The sequence below is a fragment of the Trachemys scripta genome, chromosome 1 (genome assembly GCF_013100865.1).
Source record: "Trachemys scripta elegans isolate TJP31775 chromosome 1, CAS_Tse_1.0, whole genome shotgun sequence".
Classification (NCBI taxonomy): domain Eukaryota; kingdom Metazoa; phylum Chordata; order Testudines; family Emydidae; genus Trachemys; species Trachemys scripta.
Genome location: NC_048298.1, coordinates 214,391,265 through 214,412,776, shown reverse-complemented (window position 1 = coordinate 214,412,776; position 21,512 = coordinate 214,391,265). Strand labels below are relative to the sequence as shown.

The 21,512-nt window shown below is 42.7% G+C and overlaps 2 protein-coding genes across 2 annotated transcripts in view; both read left to right on the top strand.

Moving 5' to 3' along the window:
• The first annotated feature begins 1,263 nt into the window (after positions 1-1,263).
• TCEANC (transcription elongation factor A N-terminal and central domain containing) lies at positions 1,264-9,175 on the top strand. Its single transcript, XM_034756798.1, has 2 exons — positions 1,264-1,379; positions 7,631-9,175. The coding sequence occupies exon 2, from the start codon at positions 7,639-7,641 to the stop codon at positions 8,725-8,727; it is 1,089 nt and encodes a 362-aa protein (XP_034612689.1). The 5' UTR covers positions 1,264-1,379; positions 7,631-7,638; the 3' UTR covers positions 8,728-9,175.
• Positions 1,303-21,512, top strand: part of RAB9A (RAB9A, member RAS oncogene family) — a 43,036-nt gene continuing 22,826 nt past the window's right edge. The window contains exon 1 of the mRNA XM_034756883.1: positions 1,303-1,379. The gene's annotated coding sequence lies outside the window, so the exon portion shown is untranslated. The remainder of the gene's footprint in view (positions 1,380-21,512) is intronic.

The window sequence follows — 21,512 nt, the reverse complement described above, 5'->3', positions numbered from 1 at the left end:
GTAAGGGACACAATAAGGCTGGTATTGTGCATGGTCGAGCATTTTGGGGTTATTGTTTTGATATCTCCCATTGATTTTCTGATTTTTGGGGAGCTTTTGGTCTTTTAAAAATATTTTGTCATAAATGCCTATAGTGGTAGGATATTACTGTTTACTTGCAGATGTAATTTAAAACATTGTTTAATTCTGAGTGATGAACATTTTAAAATTTACCAAAACTCAGTGTACAGCATGTTAAACCAAAAACAGTTGGCCTTTAACAACATTAGTTTAATTGGCAAACCAGACATAGTGATATAAGAAATTAACAATCAAAATGACTAAAGGTGTCTTTGTGTGAGAGAGAGAGTGATATACACTGATTGTCCTTTGTCATTTACACAAAGTGGCTGTTTTCATTTTAGGGATTTTTTGCTGGAATATATCTAGGGCCCTACCAAATTCACGACCATGAAAAACGCATCACGGACCGTGAAATCTGGTCTTTTGTGTGCTTTTACTCTATACTATACAGATTTTATGGGGGAGACCAGCATTTCTCAAGCTGGGGGTCCTGACCCAAAAGAGGGTTGCGGGGGGGCGGGGGGGCGGGAGGGGGAGGGTTGCACGATTATTTTAGGAAAGTTGCAGTATTGCCACCCTTACTTCTGCGCTGCCTTCAGAGTTGGGCGGCCAGAGAGCGGCGACTGTTGGCCAGGTGCACAGCTTTGAAGGTGGTGCCCCGCCAGCAGCAGGACAGAAGTAAGGGTGGCAATACCATACCATGCCATCCTTTCTTCTGTGCTGCTGCTGGTGGCAGCTCTGCCTTCAGAGCTGGGCTCCCGGCCAGCAGCCACCAATCTCCGGCTGCCCAGTTCTGAAATCAGCACCAGCAGCAGTGCAGAAGTAAGGGTAGCGGTACCACAACCCCCCTACAATAACCTTGCGACCCCCCCCCCCCCCACACACACACACACACATCCTTTTTGGTTTAGGATCCCTACAATTACAACACCATGAAATTTCAGATTTAAATAGCTGAAATCATGAAATTTACAATTTTTAAAATTCTATGACCGTGAAATTGACAAAAAAGGACCATGAATTTGGTAGGGCCCTAAATATATCTCTTAATAACTTGATTAAGAGCCCAGATAAATTGTTTGATGATGATGACAGAGCAACTTTAGACATTAATTCTTCTGGGGCCATGATAGAGTCTATTAACATCTTTGTGCACATATTTTGATAACTGCTGTAACTGTTGTGGTTTTTCTTATCTAGCTTTGGTGCATAGATCCTGTGTGAACTGCTCAGTTTGGAGTCTTTACTATTCATTGAATGCATACATCAACCTCTGAGGAAAGAATTCCTGTAAACACATCTATTTTGCTTTAAGTGTAAGTAGCCTATCTCTTGAGCTGTAAATTTTCTAAGATTATAATAAATGCTCATTTAGTTGTTCAACACACTTATTTTACTTGTAGGTCATATTATATTTAATCTTTTGCTATGGCATATTCATTCATACATAGGCTGTATCTGTTGTTTAAATCGTGTGTGGTTTTAGTCATTTAGAGCGAAGTCCTGAAAAAGTTAATGCATGCCTGGGAGATTCAGAAAACTCATAAGTAACTTAACCACTGCATGTGTGTGTAAAAGGTATGGATATAGAATTTATACGTGGCATGGAACAGTGCACACACATTTTGTAACCATTGTAAAAGGGCTGGAAAAGATTTCGTTTGGAGGTGAGGGTATTAGCCAAACCAGTGCCTTATCCCGAAGTGCAGTATAATGCATACTGGATGAGCACATGACACCATAGGCGTGCGCAGCCCATTTCATTAGGGTTTGCACCCAGGGAGCCCCGCCCTAGCCCCGCCCCTGCCCTAGTCCCACCCCCATCCGCTCCCTCCTACTTCCCGCCCCCTGACTTCCCCCCTCAGAACCCCCAGCCCCCCCTGCTTCTTGTCCCCTGAGTTGACTACCTCCTCCTGGGACCCCTGTCCCTAACTGCCCCCCAGGACTCCACCCCCTATCTAAGCCTCCCTGCTCCTTGTCCCCTGACTGCCCCCCTAGGACCCTACCCCCTACCTGTCCCCTGACTGCCCCTACCCTTATCCACACTCCCACCCCCAGACAGACCCCTGGGACTCCCACGCCTATCCAACTGTTCCCCACCCACTGACAGGACCCCCAGAACTCCCAACCCATACAATCCCCCCCGCTCCCTGCCTCCCCCAACCCCTCTCCACACCCCTGCCTCCTGACAGCCCCCTCCAGAACTCCTGACTCATCCAACCCACCCCCAGCTCCTTGTCCCCTGATCACCCCCACCAGAGGACCCCCCCACTAACTGCCCCCCCAGGACCCTCCTTGCTCCCTGTCCCCTGACTGCCCCCACCCCTTATCCTGGCCCCGGACCCCTTACCATGAGATGAGGCTCCTAGCCTCCCCTTGGAGCCAAACACTGCCCTGCGGGAGCGCGCAGCCCCGGCCCCCAAAGCGCTGCGCGCACGGTGGCATGGTTCATGGGGAGGGGGGGAGCGTGTCTGACTCCCCGCTGAGCCCCAGGCACCCAGAGCGCTGCGCACGGCAGCACGGCTCCAGGGGAGGGGGTAGCATGTCTGCCTCACCGCGGAGCCAAACGCTGCCCGCGGGAGCGCGCAGCCCTGGCCCCCAGAGTGCTGCGCGTGGTGGCAGGGCTCCGGGGGAAGGCGGGGGAGGGGCCGGCGGCTTGCTGCGTTCGGCCGGGCGCTCCGGCCTGGGAGTGCGGACCCCGCGGCTTGCCGCGCTGGGAGAGTGGAACCATTTGCCCACCCCTGCATTAGGGTGTGCCTGGGCACACCCGGCACACCCTGTGTGCATGCCTATGCATGACCCTGTAGCTAATTTCACCCTGTGTCTCATGACCAACCATAACAACCAGCAGATTTTCTTCCTATTTCAACACCAACTACTTGATCTTTGGAAGACAGGAAGCTAATCAAGGGTAGGTTTATACATCTGCTTTCTCATTGTGTAACTTTTAGTTAGGCAATCTAGTACTTGCTGGATTGGATCTGTATTTGTCGTTATTCAGGATGTAGGATATTTTTGGAAATGAATACTGTTATTTTTTCCATCCCTTTAGTTTTTCAGAATTAAACAAACCTTCTCATTGTACTAGACCAGGGGTCTGAAGCTCAGTTTACCTTAGGGCCAGTGCCAGTCCTCAAATCCTCCCTGCGGGCCAATAATGTCACTGAAGATGGTGTTCATACCACCTCCCAGCCTGTTTTCCACCCTTTTCCCTTGCTCTCTTGGCCTCATGCCCTGGCTGACTCTGCCCAGCGACTAGTGATACTGCCTCCATGGCTGACTCTGCCTGGCAACTAATGATGCTGCCTCCATGGCTGACTCTGCCCAGCAACTAGTTATGGTACCTCTATCCCTCTCCCCCAGCCAAGGGGAGCTGGAGGGGGGCGGTACCTGCAGCAGACAGCTGGCAGCTTGGCTGCATAGGTCTCAGCTCCGCCTGCAACAGCAGGGATAGGGAACCGCTTGCCGGGAGCTGAGCTCCCCGAGGTGGATGACACGTTGCCGAGTGCAACCCCTGGGAGGGTCCCAGGAGCAGCAGGATGGAGCAACGTTGGGGGAAGGGGCATGTGAATCTCTCCTGCATGCTCCTCTCCCGCCTCCCCCACCACCCTCAGCCAGCAGCCATGAGGGCCGGATGACGGAACTTTTTAAAAAGTTTCCATGGGCTGCAGTGGGGAGGTTCTTGGGCCACAGATGGCCTGCAGGCTGGGACTTTGAGACCCCTGTACTAGCATGTGTGTATTTCTAAACTAAACAATGAGACTGAGGATGTTGTTATGCATACAATTCAACAGATGTAACTGAAAAATGTATCCTGTCAATCTCGCTTCTTTCTAAATATTTTAAAACTTTACTTAAGTAGCATTTTTCATTTTTAATACCAATCATCCAAGATTTACAAAGCTCTTTAAACCCATTCATGCTTGACATTTTGGAGGCAGGTTAGGATGCCAGTAGAGTGTGTCAATCAGCTTGGAAGAAGGTCAGGCTGGGCTGTGGTTCACACTTAGGGAAACATGGCAGACCCCGTAATAAATAATTGATATTAATTTCACTGTAGGCATTGATGTCTGCAAATTCAAAAAGATAACATTGCATTGTTTTCCATTCAGTTCACATTTGGAAGATTTACATCAAGTTCACATGCAGAAAGTGTATCTTTGCATCCATAATGTATCGAAACATTTAGTTTAGTGAAATCTTAAATTCTGCAAAAATAGATAGCTTAAATAGCCCCCTTTCTTTCTTACATCGAGTTCCCTGTGGGTGATTGTCTGGACTTTTAAAACTGTATATTCAATACAGTAAACATCCCCCTTGTGCTGTCTCATCTCTAATTTCTGTCTGTAACCACTCTTCTGTGTATGTATATTCTGGATGTGTACCAACAGTTTTCCCTGACTTTGAAAATTGTCATGAGTTAAGATCACAAGAGCCTTCAAAGTGGATTCAGCCTGTTATGCTGAGCAGATTTTCAAAGTGAAAACATGGGACTGGCAGTCTGGGAATGTTTATGGATTGTTTTTGGAGGCAGTCAGGGAGGTGTGAAGCAAGGGTTTTGGCAGCTGGGGGATAAAGGACAAAAAGGGCTGCCCACTCCACCTCTTCCTCATATTTTCTATGCTTTTGTTTTCTATTTTTCTCTTTCCTCATTTTTCCTGTGGTCATTTCGCCTCTTTTTCAGCATCCTTCAGTTTTCTCCCCTTTTAACCTTCCCTCACTCTCTCTACCATAATTATTCATTTTAGTAGTAGTATTTGAAATACTGTAGCACCTAGGAGCCTTAGTCATGGACTGGGACCACATTGTGTTAGATGCTGTGCAAAGACCGAACAAAAAATGGTCCCTGCCCCAAAGAGCTTACAATCTAAGTACAAGACAAGAGACAACAAATAGCTACAGACAAACAGGGGAGGACAAGGAAGCAATGAGACAGTATTGGTTAGCATGTAGGCAGGTGTCTCAGCGCACCAGCAGCCCTATCTCCCTTTTATTCTTAGTCCTTTATTCTACCCCAGTTCCAGAGGCCCTACCTTAATCCTCTGCTCACCTGTGGTGCAAGGAAGCTGGTCAGACGCATGAATCATACTAGGCAAGCTTAGTAATTACCTGCATATGGCTGCGCAGATCATGTGATCTGCCTGTCAGCTCATCATTCACTGCACTGCCCAGACTTCTGCTCGGAACCTTCATGACTAAGGCAAAGCTGGGTGACGTGTGACAGGCCTGGTGATTCTGTATTCCTTAATATGTGAGCACTTAGCCAACCCGTTATCAGTCTCACCTTCTCAGCTGGCTGATGACTTCTTTAGCTGGTCAGAGTCAGAAGGGATATACAAAAACTGTGACAAAACACTATTACTGGTTTAAAAAAAAAATTGACTGGGACAAGCCCTGAAAACAGTGACACAATCACACTAGTTTACAAGGCCAAGTATTCACTTCAGTGAACACTTCATCCAGTCTTAATTTATGCTTATCAAAGTGGAATAATGGAGAAAAGTATTAGGACTGCTGATCTTTTGTACAAATTTGTATATTGTTTCTGTCCCGAGGGCTTTGATTTTTGTCATGGGCATAATGAGAAGGGCATAAGGAAAATCTAAAAACAGTCAAATCACAACAATCTACATCCTGAATGCCCTTTACGTTTTCATTAGGCCATATAACGGCATATGCTGTGAAAACATTATTTGTATAGCACAGTCAGTGTGCCAGGTACTTTATGAAAAATACACAAAAAGGCCTTTGCCCTAAAGAGCTTGTAAAAAGAACAGATAACAGTTTCTAACATAAGAGTTGCTATTCTGAAACCTACTTTACCTTTGTAAAATAAATAAAATATTTACTTGCTATGGGATGTAGAATGTTGGAACTAGTAGGGGAAAGGGCAGAGGAGATGACCTCAGTGGGAGTTTACTGGTCTGGTCCCATTTCTCTCTATTAGCCTCCCAGGATTTAACGTAGCAGCTCCCAATTAAATTTGTTCATCTGTTTACTATTAACAGCTACCCAAAAAAAACCCCAAATGTCAAAAATTATAATTATATATATATAAAAAATTGTTGGATCCACAACAGCTGCCTGAAAAATCCATTCTGAATTATATACTGGATTAATTCATTTTCCCAGGGCAAATGTGATTTGGTCACACAGTCCACACATGTTAGCCACTGATTTTATCTTTCTGCATAGTCAAGGCCTAAGAGAAGCTTAATATGAAGAAGCAATCAATGCGTATTTCAGTTTTCTGCTGCAAAACACTTTTAATATAAACACTGCAAGCTAGTTTCATACGGGGAGAATGTGAATGCACAGGTTTCCTAAAGCCTTTGTACATTTTATGGTTTTCTCTTGGATGTGCATATGTAATCCCCATTTATGTCAATAACATTTAGACATCCACTGACAGAAAAATGGGCTCCTGGGGTTTTTGTTTTGTTTGCGGGGGGTTGGGGGGCAGGGAGAGGGAAGTGAGATGCAGAACCTGATTTGTTATAATGTAATGGCAAACAGAAATGGGGAAATCATGGCTTTGTCATGGTAAACAAATGCAATAAACAAAAAGGCAACATTCTGGCACTGTTTAATTAAGTGATTTGTTATGATAAATTATATGAAAGATGATATATTTTATAATAAAAATTATTAAAGCTAGTTAAAAGATTTTATATTAGATATTAAGACACCCAAACATTTGGAAATTTATTAAGCCAAATTTGTAAACATTCATGGAAGACTCGTGCTAAGAAAAGGACTGGCTGGGATGACAAAGATTGGTTTTAACAAATAAAAATAAGCCACAAATCAAAATCTTCTAAGATGGTCATTGACTTTTGGGTGCCCACCTTCCACTTGTTTGTCTAGATATGCTGACCATCTGCAGCTTCCATTGAGTTCAGTTGGAACTGAGTGCTCAGCAGTTATGAAAAACAGGTCCAAGAGGTCTCAAGTGAGGAACCCAAAAGTTGAGGCATACAAAATCAGTGACGAAACATATAAACTGGATAATAATACACCAGTTCTCTGAAGACTGCATTGACTTCCTATTTGCTTCTTGGTGAAATTCAAGTGGTTGACTTTGATATATAAAGCCCTCAACAGTGTGTGTCCTGGCTGCATGAGAAAAAAGAGTTTTCAATTTGTGTCATTGTAACAATTTTCTCAGCCCGAGCCCTCTTTCTAACAGTATCTAGATTTTAAACACCGGAGGACTCGTGGCTGGGCATTCTCCATAGTGAACACTGAGCTTTGGACCTTGTTTTTCCCAATTGACTAATAGAACCAGAGTCTATTAGCATTTAGGATACAGTGCAAAGCCCCTCTGTTGTCTCAAAACTTTGACTGAGCATGTAACTGGCTACATATTCAGCTTATTTTAGTGTCTACTTCTATAATGTATATGCAAATAAGGACATCGGTGGCGCAAGTGAGGTTTTTTGCTCATTTAAGAATAAATTAAATTGTACAATAACAAAGCTTATGAAAGTTTGCAGAACATTAATAAAAATATATGATATAATCATCGTGACCATAGAGAAAGCTATTATTATTACTTTTCTTTCAGGTTTAAAAATGTCTGATAAGAAAATAATTATGAACAGAGCCCATTATATTGAGAAGCTACTCTCTGAAAACAATTTCCAAGATATTGGAAATCACCTTGCAGAACTTGAAGCTGTTGATATGACTATAGAATATCTTCAGGAGACTGATGTTGCCAAAGCTGTGTACAGAGTCCTCCAGAACTGTCCTGCAATAACATTGAAAAAGAAAGCAAAGCATTTATTATCAAAGTGGAAGACACTTTACAAGAATAACTATCTTTCATCGATACAAGGTAAAAAGTCAGTTTCTGAGAGTGTGAAAGAGCACAATGAATATTTCAGTGTGGCTCCACAAGAACAAACTGAGTTTTCTGATGAATTGAATCAGCATGAAATGTTAGATGCTGCTGGCTCTAACAGTTTGCTAACATCACCAAACGTTCCAAAAGATGAAGTGTATAATAAGCCAAAAAGCAGTGTGAATCAACTGGGTCTTTTAGAAGAACAGTGCACTGATAATGAAGACACTAAACCTGCTGGCAGTGAAACAAGCCCACAGCAAGAACATGTGAAGGCCATGAGGTTGAAATGCACAGAACTTATTTATAAAGCCTTGACTGATTCTGCCACAAGCAAAGAGGAAGCCAATAAGCGGCAAGAATTATCCAAAGAAATTGAAGAGCGTATTTTTGCTCTTCATGCTAGAAATGACAAAAAGTACAAAAATTGTATCAGAAGCAAAGTCTCTAACTTGAAGAATCCTAAAAATTTCCACTTAAAACATAACCTATTTTCAGGGACTATGAGTCCAAAGACTTTTGCTGAGATGACGGTGATGGAAATGGCCAATGATGAACTGAAACAACTCAGGGCTTTGTACACAGAATCATCTGTTCAGGAACATCAGCTTCCCCAAGTTATTGATGGCACACAGACCAACAAAATAAAATGTAGGCGCTGTGAAAAATTTGATTGCAGTGTCACTATGATTGCCAGGGGAACTCTCTTCCTTCCTAGTTGGGTGCGAAATGCAAATCCAGATGAACAAATGATGACTTATGTTATTTGTAACGAATGTGGAGAGCAGTGGTACCACAGCAGATGGGTTTGTTTGTGATTATTAATCCTTTAATGAATATCACTTAAAAGTGAAAAACATAAAATAGATATCAGAAGAAAAGTGTGTTGGGATTATTTTTAGATTTGTTTTAGATGTTTATAAATCCGTGCTATTGTGCAGACACAGCAAATAATAATTTGTAGGATAATAGCTAAAAGATAATGGTCATAAAATCATTTTGGAAGTTGTTTTGAAATCATTATTTGGCTTTTAAATTTTTAAATTTTATTTTCTGTAAGTATGTAAAATATGCATTGTGTGGTAACATAATTTAGTGGCAAACATATTTGCGTGCTTGTTACAAAGATTTCTTGGTATTTTAAAACAGTTAAGGACTTATTTTCAAAGGTATTGAACACTGTAGTTCTTATTAAAAAAAAAAAAAACAAAGAGGAGTCCTTGTGGCACCTTAGAGACTAACAAATTTATTTGGGCATAAGCTTTCGTGGGATATAACCCACTTCATCAGATGCATGGAGTGGAAAATACAGGAGCAGGTATAAATGCATGAAAAGATGGGAGTTGCCTTACCAAGTGTGAGGTCAGTCTAACGAGACAATTCAATTAACAGTAGGATACCAAGGGAGGAAAAATAACTTTTGTAGCGGTAATGAGAGTGGCCCATTTCAAACAGTTGACAAGAAGGTGTGAGTAAAAGGAGGGGGAAATTAGTATGGGAGACATTAGGTTTAGGTTTTGTAATGAGCCAATCACTCCCCATCTTTATTCAGGCCTAATGTGATTGTCTTCAGTGAGATTTGTGGATGCTCAACATTTATGAAAATCAGGCCATTAGTACAGTTTAAGCAAATTAATTGCAATACTGTAATTAACACGTTTTTTCCAGGATGATCACTGAAGAATGTCCAACACAGACCTGCTCTGTAATTAAATGAGAAATCACTTGCAAAAAGAGTCGGATTATTTCTCTAACCAATTTAATCATGTTTAAGTAGAATGAGAAGCTACCAAATATAAAAGATACAGGGGAGAATGGTAGCAAATTAAAGCAAAAATGGTCTTGGATGTAAACTGTTTGATAGCTAAGCAAAAAAATGCTTCTTTAAAAGAGATCCCAGATCAGACATAAGTATGACATAGAGCAGTGGTTCTCAAAGCCGGTCCGCCACTTGTTCAGGGAAAGCCCCTGGTGGGCCGGGCCGGTTTGTTTACCTGCCACGTCCGCAGGTTCGGCTCCCACTGGCCGCGGTTCGCCGCTCCAGGCCAGTGGGGGCTGCAGGAAAGGCAGCCAGCACATCCCTCGGCCCGCACCGCTTCCCGGAGCCCCTATTGGCCTGGAGCGGCCAACCGCAGCCAGTGGGAGCTGCGATCGGCCGAACCTGCGGATACGGCAGGTAAACAAACTGGCCCGGCCCGCCAGGGGCTTTCCCTGAACAAGCAGCGGACCGGCTTTGAGAACCACTGCTATAGAGTATTATATCAATTTGAGGTCCAAACTTGCATTTTAACATGGTACACATTACACCTGGTAGTAAGCGTTTGCAGAATTAGAACCCCGAGGGCCTGATTCAGGAAATCACTTATGCACATTATTAAATCATCCTTATTCAAGAAATTAAGGGATGAAGTTAATGAGACTTAAGCATATGTTTAAGTGCTTTCCTGAATAGGCATGTTTTCCTGAATTGGGGCCTTAGTTACTAATTACAATATGTTACATTTTTCCTCATTCAGGTAATAATTACATGAGAGAAAAAACCTTCCTGTTTTTACTCCAAGAATTGGTGAAATATTGTGCTCTATGGTTGTTGCTTTGTCCAATAGTGAAGCATCTGTCCTATTTCTAAGTTCATATTTCAGGTGTATATCCTGTGTGGCACTAACACAAGCTAGGATTAATTCCCGTATCCTGCTATCATCCATATATTTTTTCTTCTCTGCCTTCATTTACTTTTATTTATATTTCTCTTTATGCATTTATACAACATCATGCCAGTTCTCTTCCAGTCACTATGGGCTATGGTTCAAAAAGCCCCAATGTTCCCATTTTTTGTTTGTTTAACAGATAAAATGATTCCACTAGCCCTGGTTAGCTGTGTAGGTAGGTGTTATCTGGAAATGAAATTAGCTTGGGTTTACTATTCTTTGGTAGTCAACATTTCTAATAACTTGAATGATGCACATAGCAGATGAAGAAGGCATTCTTTTTCTGGATTATATGAGTGGGAGGAGCATCCAATACAACATGGTAGGAAGGAAATGAGACAAACTCACTTGCTCTCCAAATGAATAATTTCATGCCTTACGTTCCTATAAACTTCCTCTGTTATTTATAACTCATTATCAGCACTTAAATCCCAGAGGAAATTGCCCTTTTATTCAGTCCCAGTTTTCTCAGCCTAGTATTCCTTCAACTCTGTGTGATGCAGAAAGAATACAGTGAAAAATAATGCTGTCTTGATTGAGAGATGTGGGGCTATGTAACAGCAAAAGTGGATTATTGCTAGAAAACATCGAATTCATAATAACTTGGCTGGATGTGCAGTTTTTGTTAATGCAATAGATGATGATTTTTGCAAGCATGCTTTACACACCAGGGGAATTGTTTGTTTCCTATTGTGTAAACACAGTAAAACACTTACACACTTGGCATAACTGCCAGGTTGTACTTGGGACTTATAACAGGTGTTTTGCAGACCAAGGCAAAGAAACTTGCGAAGAACCTGCCTGTCTCAGACCTTGTCTGCGCTACAGGGGAAATTCGATCTAAGCTGCGCAATTTGAGTTATGTGAATAGTGTAACTCAAATTGACGTTGCTTAGATCTACTCACCAGGGGCTCCATGCAACGCGATGTTGACGGGAGACATTCCAATTCCCCCTACTCTTCTCAATCCAGTGGAGTACAGGAGTCAGGAGAGCGATCTGCGGTTGATTTTGTTTGAGCAGGTCTTCACTAGACCCGCTAAATCGACCGCCGATGCATCGATCGCCGCTTTTCTATCCCCCGGTAATTATAGACAAGCCCTTAGCCAGCTCCAAAGGAGTTTAGAATGGTTGCTCCACTTATATATCTGGCACAAATGAGGCATGGTGCCTTTCTCTGCTAATGCACTATCCTGAGACCACTCCAGACAAATAGAAGCTTTCACAGAGAGCCATTACGGAGATGAGACAAGAAACTGGTCATTGGTGAATTACAAGCTAACTAAAGGGAAACTGTCAACTAAAAAAAATCACATATCTGTCTGGAAATTGTGTATCTACTGTTGTTAAAGTAATATTTTATACTGTGGTAACTGAAAATAATGTGAAGAATTCTTTCTTTTTTCTGTTTACTTTGTGCAATTGATAGTACTTTGTATTCACTCAGTACCCACTGCTTCCTCTGTATAATTAATCAGTTAAGCCCTGATCCTGCAAACACTTAAACATATGCCTAACGTTGTGTATGAGTAATCCCATTGATTTCAATTGAACTATTCATGCTAAGGGTGGAAGAGTTAGTAATCTTTTAGATTGCAGGAAAAAGGTAAAAATACTTTAATGGTGCCCATTATACATAAAATTCTGCGTGCTATAATTTTGGAGGTCATCCTGCTATTGAAGACAGCAGTACACAAATACAACATATTAAAACATTGTGTAGCAGGCAGTGTTTATTTTGAGCTATGAACAATCAACACTTATAAATAATTTATTCTGCCTGCATAAAGATTTTGAAGCAGCTTCAGTGATGCAGTGCAGCCAAGTTCTAAGGGGAAAGGGAAACACACAAAAAATTTGAACACTTCAATAGTAGAATTTGTAGCCATAATGCTGAGCAGGTTGTGAAATGTTTTGAGACAGAATAAGATGGAGTAATTTCCTAAGATTGTTAACCAAATACCTGGTTATTGACAACTATAGTGGTGGATTGTTATGATAACTGCCATTAATTACATGGTAAAAAAATTAGATTCCTTCAAGTGATTGCACATGTTCATTCCACTGAAGGTGTGTGTGTGCATCTCATGCATAGTTGTTGGAGATTGTTCCCTCAGCAGTGCCCATTGGAGCAGCAGGAGTGCCCTCTGCTTTCTCGCACCACTGTATGCAGGTATAAAGGGCAGAGCTGTCCCTGACTCCCCTCAGTTCCTTCCTACTGCCATTCACTGTTGTTGAAGCTGCTGTCCTTGCATTTACAAGTTCTGTCCTCTTTAGTGTAAATGGTACTTGTTCTGTTAGTTTTAGGCTAGTTTAGCCTTTTTTACATTGTTTTAGATATAAGAATATGTTTAAGTTAGTACTTAGTAGCTTGGATTTGCCAGTTCCTGTTTTGATACCGGTACTGGACTTATGCCTTGTTCCCCAGGCTTCATGTCCTGTCACTCATATAACAAGTCCATGCCAGTGAGTGACCCACACCCAGCAGCCTTAAATGTCTAGGGGAGGCGCCATGTGAGTGTCAAATGTCACATTTGTGGAGGGATCAAACCCCTGTCAGAGAGAGAGAGGGCAGCCATACTAAAGTATTTATTGATGGAGTCTGCACTCCCCCACCATCGGCGCCTTCCTGTATGGAGTAGATAACAAGCACATCCACATCTGTTAGGAGTGCTCCTCCTGATCTGAGTTGAGAGGCAGATCTTGTTGCTGGTACTGAAGAAGAGACAACATAAGTCTCCTAAGGACTCAGTACTGGAGTCTTCAAAATCGTCAGTGCTGGCACCGAGTGGAGGCAAGGACACAGAGGTGCACTCAAAGAAGCAGCATTCAGGAACAGTCCTCAAGCCAAGGGGGTTTGTTGACTGTGGAGCCTAGGATGGGCCTATTGAGACCAATCCCTGAAGTACCAAGTTAAACAATTCACGAGCCGCATCATATGCGTCAGGTGTAGATTAAACCAGAAAAAGCTCTTGGCTATGTGGTACTGAGAGCTGCACTAGACTCGTAGACTCATAGACTTTAAGGTCAGAAGGGACCATTATGATCATCTGGTCTGACCCCCTGCATGCTGCAGGCTACAAAACCCTTCCCTGGACTCTGCTGTTGAAGTCCCCAATCCTGTGTTTTAGTGACTTCAATCGGCAGAGACCCTCCTGCTAGTGATCCCTGCCTCATGCTGCGGAGGAAGGCGAAAAACCTCCAGAGGCTCAGCCAATCTACCCTGGAGGAAAATTCCTTCCCGACCCCAAATATGGCGATCAGTAAGACCCCGAGCATGTAGGCAAGAGTCTCTAACCTGACCCCTGTTGGCCATTATACTATTTACGTACCATTGATTGGTTTTCCTTGGCTACTATGTTTTACCATTAAACCATTCCCTCCATAAACTTATCTAACTTAATCTTAAAACCAGACAGGTCCGTTGCCCCCACCGTTTCCCTCGGAAGGCCGTTCCAATATTTCACCCCTCTGACGGTCAGAAACCTTCGTCTAATTTCAAGCCTGAACTTCCCCACGGCCAGTTTATACCCATTCGTTCTCGTGTCCACATTAGTACTAAGCTGGAATAATTCCTCTCCCTCCCTTGTATTTATCCCTCTGATATATTTAAAGATAGCAATCATATCCCCCCTCAGCCTTCGCTTTGTCAGACTAAACAACCCAAGCTCCTCTAGTCTCTTTTCATACGACAGGTTTTCCATTCCTCTGATCATCCTAGTCGCCCTTCTCTGCACCCGTTCCAGTTTGAGTTCATCTTTTTTAAACATGGGAGACCAGAACTGCACACAGTACTCCAAATGAGGTCTCACCAGCGCCTTATACAACGGAAGCAGGACCTCCTTATCCCTACTAGATATACCTCGCCTAATGCATCCCAAGACCGCATTGGCTTTTTTCACCGCCACGTCACATTGTCGACTCATAGTCATCCTGCGGTCTACAAGGACCCCTAGGTCCTTCTCCTCTTCCGTTACTTCTAACCAATGCGTCCCCATCTTGTAACTAAAATTGTTATTAGTCATCCCCAAGTGCATCACCTTACACTTTTCAATATTAAATTTCATCCTATTTCTGATACTCCAATTCACAAGCTCATTCAAGTCTCCCTGCAGAATATCCCTATCCTCCTCCGAATTTGCAACGCCTCCCACCTTCGTATCATCCGCAAACTTTATCAGCCCACTCCTGCAATCGGTTCCGAGGTCAGTTATAAATAGATTAAATAAAATGGGTCCCAAAACCGAACCTTGAGGCACTCCACTAGTAACCTCCCTCCAACCTGACAGTTCACCCTTTAATACGACCTGCTGCATTCTCCCCATTAACCAATTCCTTATCCACCTCTGGATTTTCATATCGATCCCCATGTTTTCCAGTTTAACCAATAATTCCTCATGGGGTACAGTATCAAACGCTTTACTGAAATCCAGGTATATTAGGTCCACCGCATTTCCCTAATGGCAACGTGGCCGGTAGTTAGAATTGAAAAGCAGCAGGTCAGTATGATTTTAGTCTGTGGGATAATATCTTAAAATTTAATGACAGGCTTCCGGACAAGGTAAAACAGGAGTTCACAGCTGTGGTGGAGGAGGGCCAGTTAGTTGCCAGAACAACCTTGAAGGCAAAAATAGATGCAGGGGACTCTTTGGCTCAAGCTATGGTTCCACCATCACTATGCTATGCTCTTCATGACTGTGGTCATCAGGTCTTCCCCTGAAGGTTCAACAAACCATCCAGGACCTCCCATTCAAAGGCCCCTTGCTTTTTTCCAAAAAGACTGACAAGAGGCTACAAGCCTTAAGGATTCAGGGGCATCCCTTAAGTCTCTGGGAATTTATACAGCAGCAACAAAAATAAAGCCTTTCCAGCTGCAGCAGTCCCAACAGTTTCCACCTTTCATGCCTCATACTCAGGACCAGTCCAGAAAGAGGAGGAGGAGGAGAAGTTACAAGAGGTGTACTCCACCTCCCTTCTCTTCTGCAGCTGCTGGTTCATCTCAGCAAGCTGGGCCCTCTAAACAAACATTTTGACCGTGTAATAGTGGTAACAATAATGATATAAATGGTCACCTTTCTTATACACACCATCACACCTGCTAATTCCGTCATAGTCCCCCTAGTAGCTATCTCAGTTTCCACCCCTCCATGGATAACTGCTTGCTTTTTTTCAATTCTATGTCTATCAGGTTTCTGAAGGGTATGGACAGGTTATATTTACCAGCACACAGCCCTGTCCTTGGTGGAACTTGCATTTATTTCTAGCGAAGTTCCTGGGTCCCTGCTTTGAACTATTGGTGATCTGTTCTCTGTTATAGCTTTTCGTGAAGGTGGCTTTTTTGGTTGCTATTACCTTGACCAGGAGAGTGGGGGAATTGCAAGCCTCAGTATCAGAACCTCCCAATACAATTTTCTTTAGAGGCAAGGTATACCTTTGACTTCACCTGAAGTTCCTGACTTAAGTGGCTTCCAATTTTCACATTAACCAAGCAATTTATTTACTGACTTTCTGTCCAAAGCCTCATTCGAATAAAAGAGCTTTGACTTTTTACCTGGGTTGGATTAGGCCATTTAGGTCTCTGTCACAAATGTTCCTTGTGTTTACAGACAGAGAGAAGGGCCATCCTGTGTCATTCTGAAGGATTTCTGCTTGGATTTCCAGTTGTATTCATCTATGTTACCAACTGGCTGATCTTGCACTCCAGAGTAGAGTGCTGGCCTATTCAACCAGGTTGCAGGCAGCTTCTGCAGCCCATGTGACTTGTGTGCCCATCTTGGACATTTGGCAACCTGGTCATCAGTCCATACGTTTGTCTCTCACTACACCAGCTCTCATCAATCCAGAGATGATGCCAGATTTGGATAGGCAGTCCTGCAATCCTTGTTCAAGTAGATTCCAAACCCACTTCCAGTTCACACTGCTTGTTAGTCACTTATGGTGGAATGGACATGTCCCATCATTGGAAGAAGAAGAAACAGTTACTAACCTTTTTCTGTAACTGTTGTTCCACAGCCTTTCCCCTCTCTGTTTGAGTCTATCCAGTAGGAAAAAGGGGTTGGGGGCAGCTCTGCCCTTTATACCTGTGCACAGTGGTGCAGTGCAGCAGAGCGTGCTTCCACCAACCCCGTGGGTACTGCTGAGGGAAGAATCTCCAACAGCTGTGCACAAGGTGCACACACACCTATAGTGGAATGGATATGTGCAACACATCTCGAAGAACCACAGTTACAGCAAAAAGTTAGTAACTTTCTTTTCTGGTGAATGAGGGAAAAGAATTAAATATAACACCATCTCCTTCACAGACCCTTTTTGTGCTTTCTTTCATTGTCCAATTATACATAAAAATTTACAGTTCATGGGAAAGGTAGTCATATAGTAGATCTTCAATGTCCTTGCAGCTGTAGACTCACGTTTTTCTAGGTTCAATTTCATTTTGTGCTGCCCATATCATCTACAAATGTTTACTCTGCCTTTCAGATGACTAGTTAAATTGTTATTTAAAACTAGCAATTATTACATTACCTATTGGTCACCTCCCTACAACTCTGTTCACAATCCTTCAGACATCTTCCATTCCACATATTCATATCCAGTCCTGTTTGAATTAAGAAATAAGATTTTGTGAGAAATTGTAACAAACACTTCACTCACTTGTGAACATGGAGATGCTGCTGCTCATGGTTCATTTAACTTTTCCTTTGGTTTTTAATTTGACAGGAGCTTTAGCAAAAAAAGGAAAGCGATACAGGTGTGCATATCCCAAATGTGTGTGGTACAGAAAAGGCGTGGTCTTAGTTTCACTAGGCAATATTTTTCTCTAAGTGCAGTCTCTCAATAAGGGGCAAGGCCAGAACCCATGCTATATTGTTCATGCGTAAGTGATGTAACAGAGCCAGTTATAATCTTAGACTGGATAAGACTGTATGCTTTGTCTCTAAAATGAGCACCTGGATATGAGCAGCTTTCAATCTGCAGCTATGGGTTGGGTGCTGTTTTGTTCCTTTCACTAGCTTATGGTACAGAAAGCCTATGTACCTTTCATATGGTGAATAAAAATATAAAAGCAAATTTCTTAAGGTCCAGAATCTACTTTCAGATGTATGTTCCGAACACAGAATGATTTCAGTGCATACATTTAAGGACACAAGCCGTAAATCTTCATCTGCTCCTAAGTGTGACCTAATTATATTTCCCATGAGCAGTCATTATCCTCCTGTTTATAACACCATAACTATTTCTACTGTAACTATTTGTGTTGTTATAAACATGAATAACTATGGGTGTGGAATTGCTGAGCAAATGAGCTCTATGGCTGTGATCCTTATTCATATGCTTTACTTTAAGTATGTATGTATGTAGTTCCAGTCACATAACTATTTGCAAGATCATGGCTATTAGAGGCCATGATCATGATTTATGTATTTGTTAGCTTATTTATTGCCAATATCCTTTGCTATACAGGTCAAGAGAACAAAATACAGAGGATATATAGTATAAGACACAGTTCATAAAAGGAATTTTATTTTTAAATACAATATTTAATATTTCCCAGCAGGTTTCCAAATCTCTTTCAGGCGCAATAACTATTATTTAAATTAATGTCTCATAAAGAAAAAAGTGGCAGTTTCCAAACATACAAATGTTGTTATGTTATATAACTTACAATTCAAGTTTCATTCTGAAAGATCCCAAACAAATCACAGGAATCATTTCCTTCATCACTGAAACGCAGCCTTTGCAAATAGTGGTCAAGACCTACGTTTTACATTTTATCCAATATGGCACTTCCGCAGCACACCTCTTCATATTCTGCTGTAGTATTGGGTAAGCACTGACTCCAAGGGAAGAGTGGCAATTCAAAATTATTAAGACCTTATTTTTCCAGTTACTGGAGTTCACAAATTTTAAAATCCAATTCAGCAAGTGGTTGTGAACATCATAGGGTTTTAAATGGCAACTACCATACTATTAAATTCCTAATTCAACAAATTATTACTATTATTTATTTTTGTATTACTGTAGGGCCATGGACCATGATATCATTTGTGCTAATTTTTGTGTTTGTATGCTTAAGACCATCCTTGTTTAGCAAAGAACTTAAGCATGTGCTTAAGTTCCAGTGAATTCAATGGGGCTTACGTATCTGCTCAAAGTTAAGCATGTGCTAAATAGAGATGGGCCTAGGCTCGTCACATTCACCTGTACTTTCTATCTGGACTATGTTAATGATCTTGCAGCATCTACTTCTGCCACTAGCAGACGTCTATTCCTTTAGATAATTATAAAACCTGGAATGGTTCTTTTGTTAGGCCTTGACATAAATTGGATCCAAAATATTTTTGGAGATGGCTGTAAAAGTGGCAAATCCAGTCACTAAAGTAAGTGAAGTTTGTTTTATATAGCATGTGTTTCAAACACACTTTCTTTCAACCTGTAATCATGGCCCTCAGTTGATGACTTTGGGGACCTCTGTAAATATGTTCAAAAATGTTCAGGTTTCTGTTCTTGATTTAATTATTCACATTAGACCTGATTCTGTATTCCCATAAAAGGCCCACTGAAGCATTGCAGGAGAAGGCCCATTATGAAAAGATTATTCTATAACTAATATGCTCAGATTTTTTCTGGCTATATAATTTATTACTTAAAGAGACACTGTCAACTGTGTTTAAAATGACGAAATTAAAAAAAAATCCAGTTTATGAAAGAGCACTCTTTAAATAGAATGTATTGAAATTTGTTTGTGCCCTTCATTGGCATTTTCTGTAAAGCCAAAATGCCCTGCAGCCATGCACCTGCTTATACAGGCCTAAGATGGAGAGAAAAATACAACTAATAATTAAAAGAAAAAAAACTCTAAAAATGCCCCTAAATAGCTCTTCTGTATATTAAAGTTTTATGATTTCAAAGTTTGATAGCTGAGGGCAATCCAGGGCTAGAAGCAAACACTGTGTATCCTTTTGGAAAGGGGAGATTTTTGTCTTTCCAGTGCTATAAAACATCCCTTTACAGCTCGGAAGAGTTGACATATATCGAGGATTTTTCCACCTGTTTGGTAACCGTACCCCACTTTGCTTTTCCCTGGCCCTGGGGGACACTGTGATCTACTTATCCTAAAACTGGGACTCCTGTGCTAAATACGTTTCATGAAGAAGAGCCATCACCACTTTACAGGGTCTGTTCTCAAGAAATGTTATAAAATATGTAGTTAGATAATAAAATTAATCAAAAACCCTCACAATGTTTCTTCATCTCATGAAATACTGTTTTGTTGTACTTGATGTATCTGTCCTATCCTGGCCTCCCACATTCCTAATCAATTCTTTCCTGAGTATGATTAGAGAGAATAGCATATATATACACCAATAATTCTGCCAGCACCTCCTGCCCTCATCTTTGAGGCTCCTTATAGATGAATATTTAATTGTTTTAAAGTGAAAACAGACACCCCTCTTCCCCGCTAAAGACATTTCTATAAGTATTTCCCTGGTAGTTTTAGCATTTTCAGCTCTCTAATGCAGTGACAGCAAAAAAATTAAAATCCCATCTATAGCTGGGCAACCCAACAATAATTCCGGAGCACTGGATAGATAAGTTGTGATGATAGAGACACACAGATGTCACTCAGTCATCCTACTCTTCCTGCCAATTCAGTTCTTATAAACATGCAAAGATACTAAAATTTACAATATGCCTACTCTCTGAGCTCATATTCCTGTCTGTTTGAATATACTGCCTGCTTACAGGACTGTTACCGGCAGGAAGAGCAGAAAGGTAAAGATGTGCACACAGATGTCTTTAATTACTACAAACCTACTGTATCAAACAGCATCACTTTTTCTGCCTTCTGAGGTGTTATTTGAGATTCCCCCACTTCCTACACCTCCTTTTTAGTTCCCTCCACCATCCCCCCAAATCCCAATGGTGTAGCCACCTCTTTCTGACCAAGAAGGTTGAATGTGTCTCCTTTTTGTGTCCACGATTGCTGCTCCAGCTAGTGGCCACGGGATTTCTCAACAGAGACAAAAGGTTCTCTCACCCTCCATAGGCTGAGCAGGTTGCCTCTGGATTGCTTTCTAATTCTGTCAACCTCACAAAGCAGGGGCCAAGCTTTTGATTCAAACTGTGATGACTGCAGCAGTTCAGTGTACTACCATCGGATTATTAAATGAGTTAGTCCAGGGGTTGGCAACCTAAGGCATGCGTGCCAAACACGGCACACAAGCCGATTTTGAGTGGCACGCTGCTGCCTTCTGTGGTCCCGGCCCTCAGCCCCCCCGCTCTCCCCTGCGGGGACAGGAGGCAGAAGCTTGGTCCTGCGGCAGCCAAGTTTCCCCCCCCCCTCGCTTCTTCCCCTAGCGTGGTGCTTTCCTGCCCCTCCTCCTCTCCTTCCCTGTGTTGATCAGCTGATGGACCTTGCGAGGGGGAAGGGGAAGGGGAGAAGTGGCAGCGTGCTCGTAGAGGAGGCAGAGAAGAGGTGGGGACGGGGTCTTGGGGAAGGGGGTGGAACAGGGCATATCCATTCCAGCCCCCTCCCATGAGCCGCTCAGGGCAGGGGGCTGGAAGCACTCCCATGAGCCAAGCACCCCAGCCCTCTGCCCTGACTCCTGAACCTCCCACCCAGACCCAGCTTTCTGTCCTGCACACCCCACATCTTCAAGCCCTCTGCCCTGACCCCTGAACTCCCCCCCACCCAGCCTTCTGCCCTGCACCCCCACACACCCCCAGCCCTCTGCCCTGACCCCTGAACCCCCCCCACAGCCTTCTGCCCTGCACTCCCACACACCCCCAGCCCTCTGCCCTGAACCTTCCCACACACCCAGCCTTCTGCCCTGCACCCCCAGCCCTCTGCCCTGACCTCTGAACCCCCCCACACCCAGCCTTCTGCCCTCCACC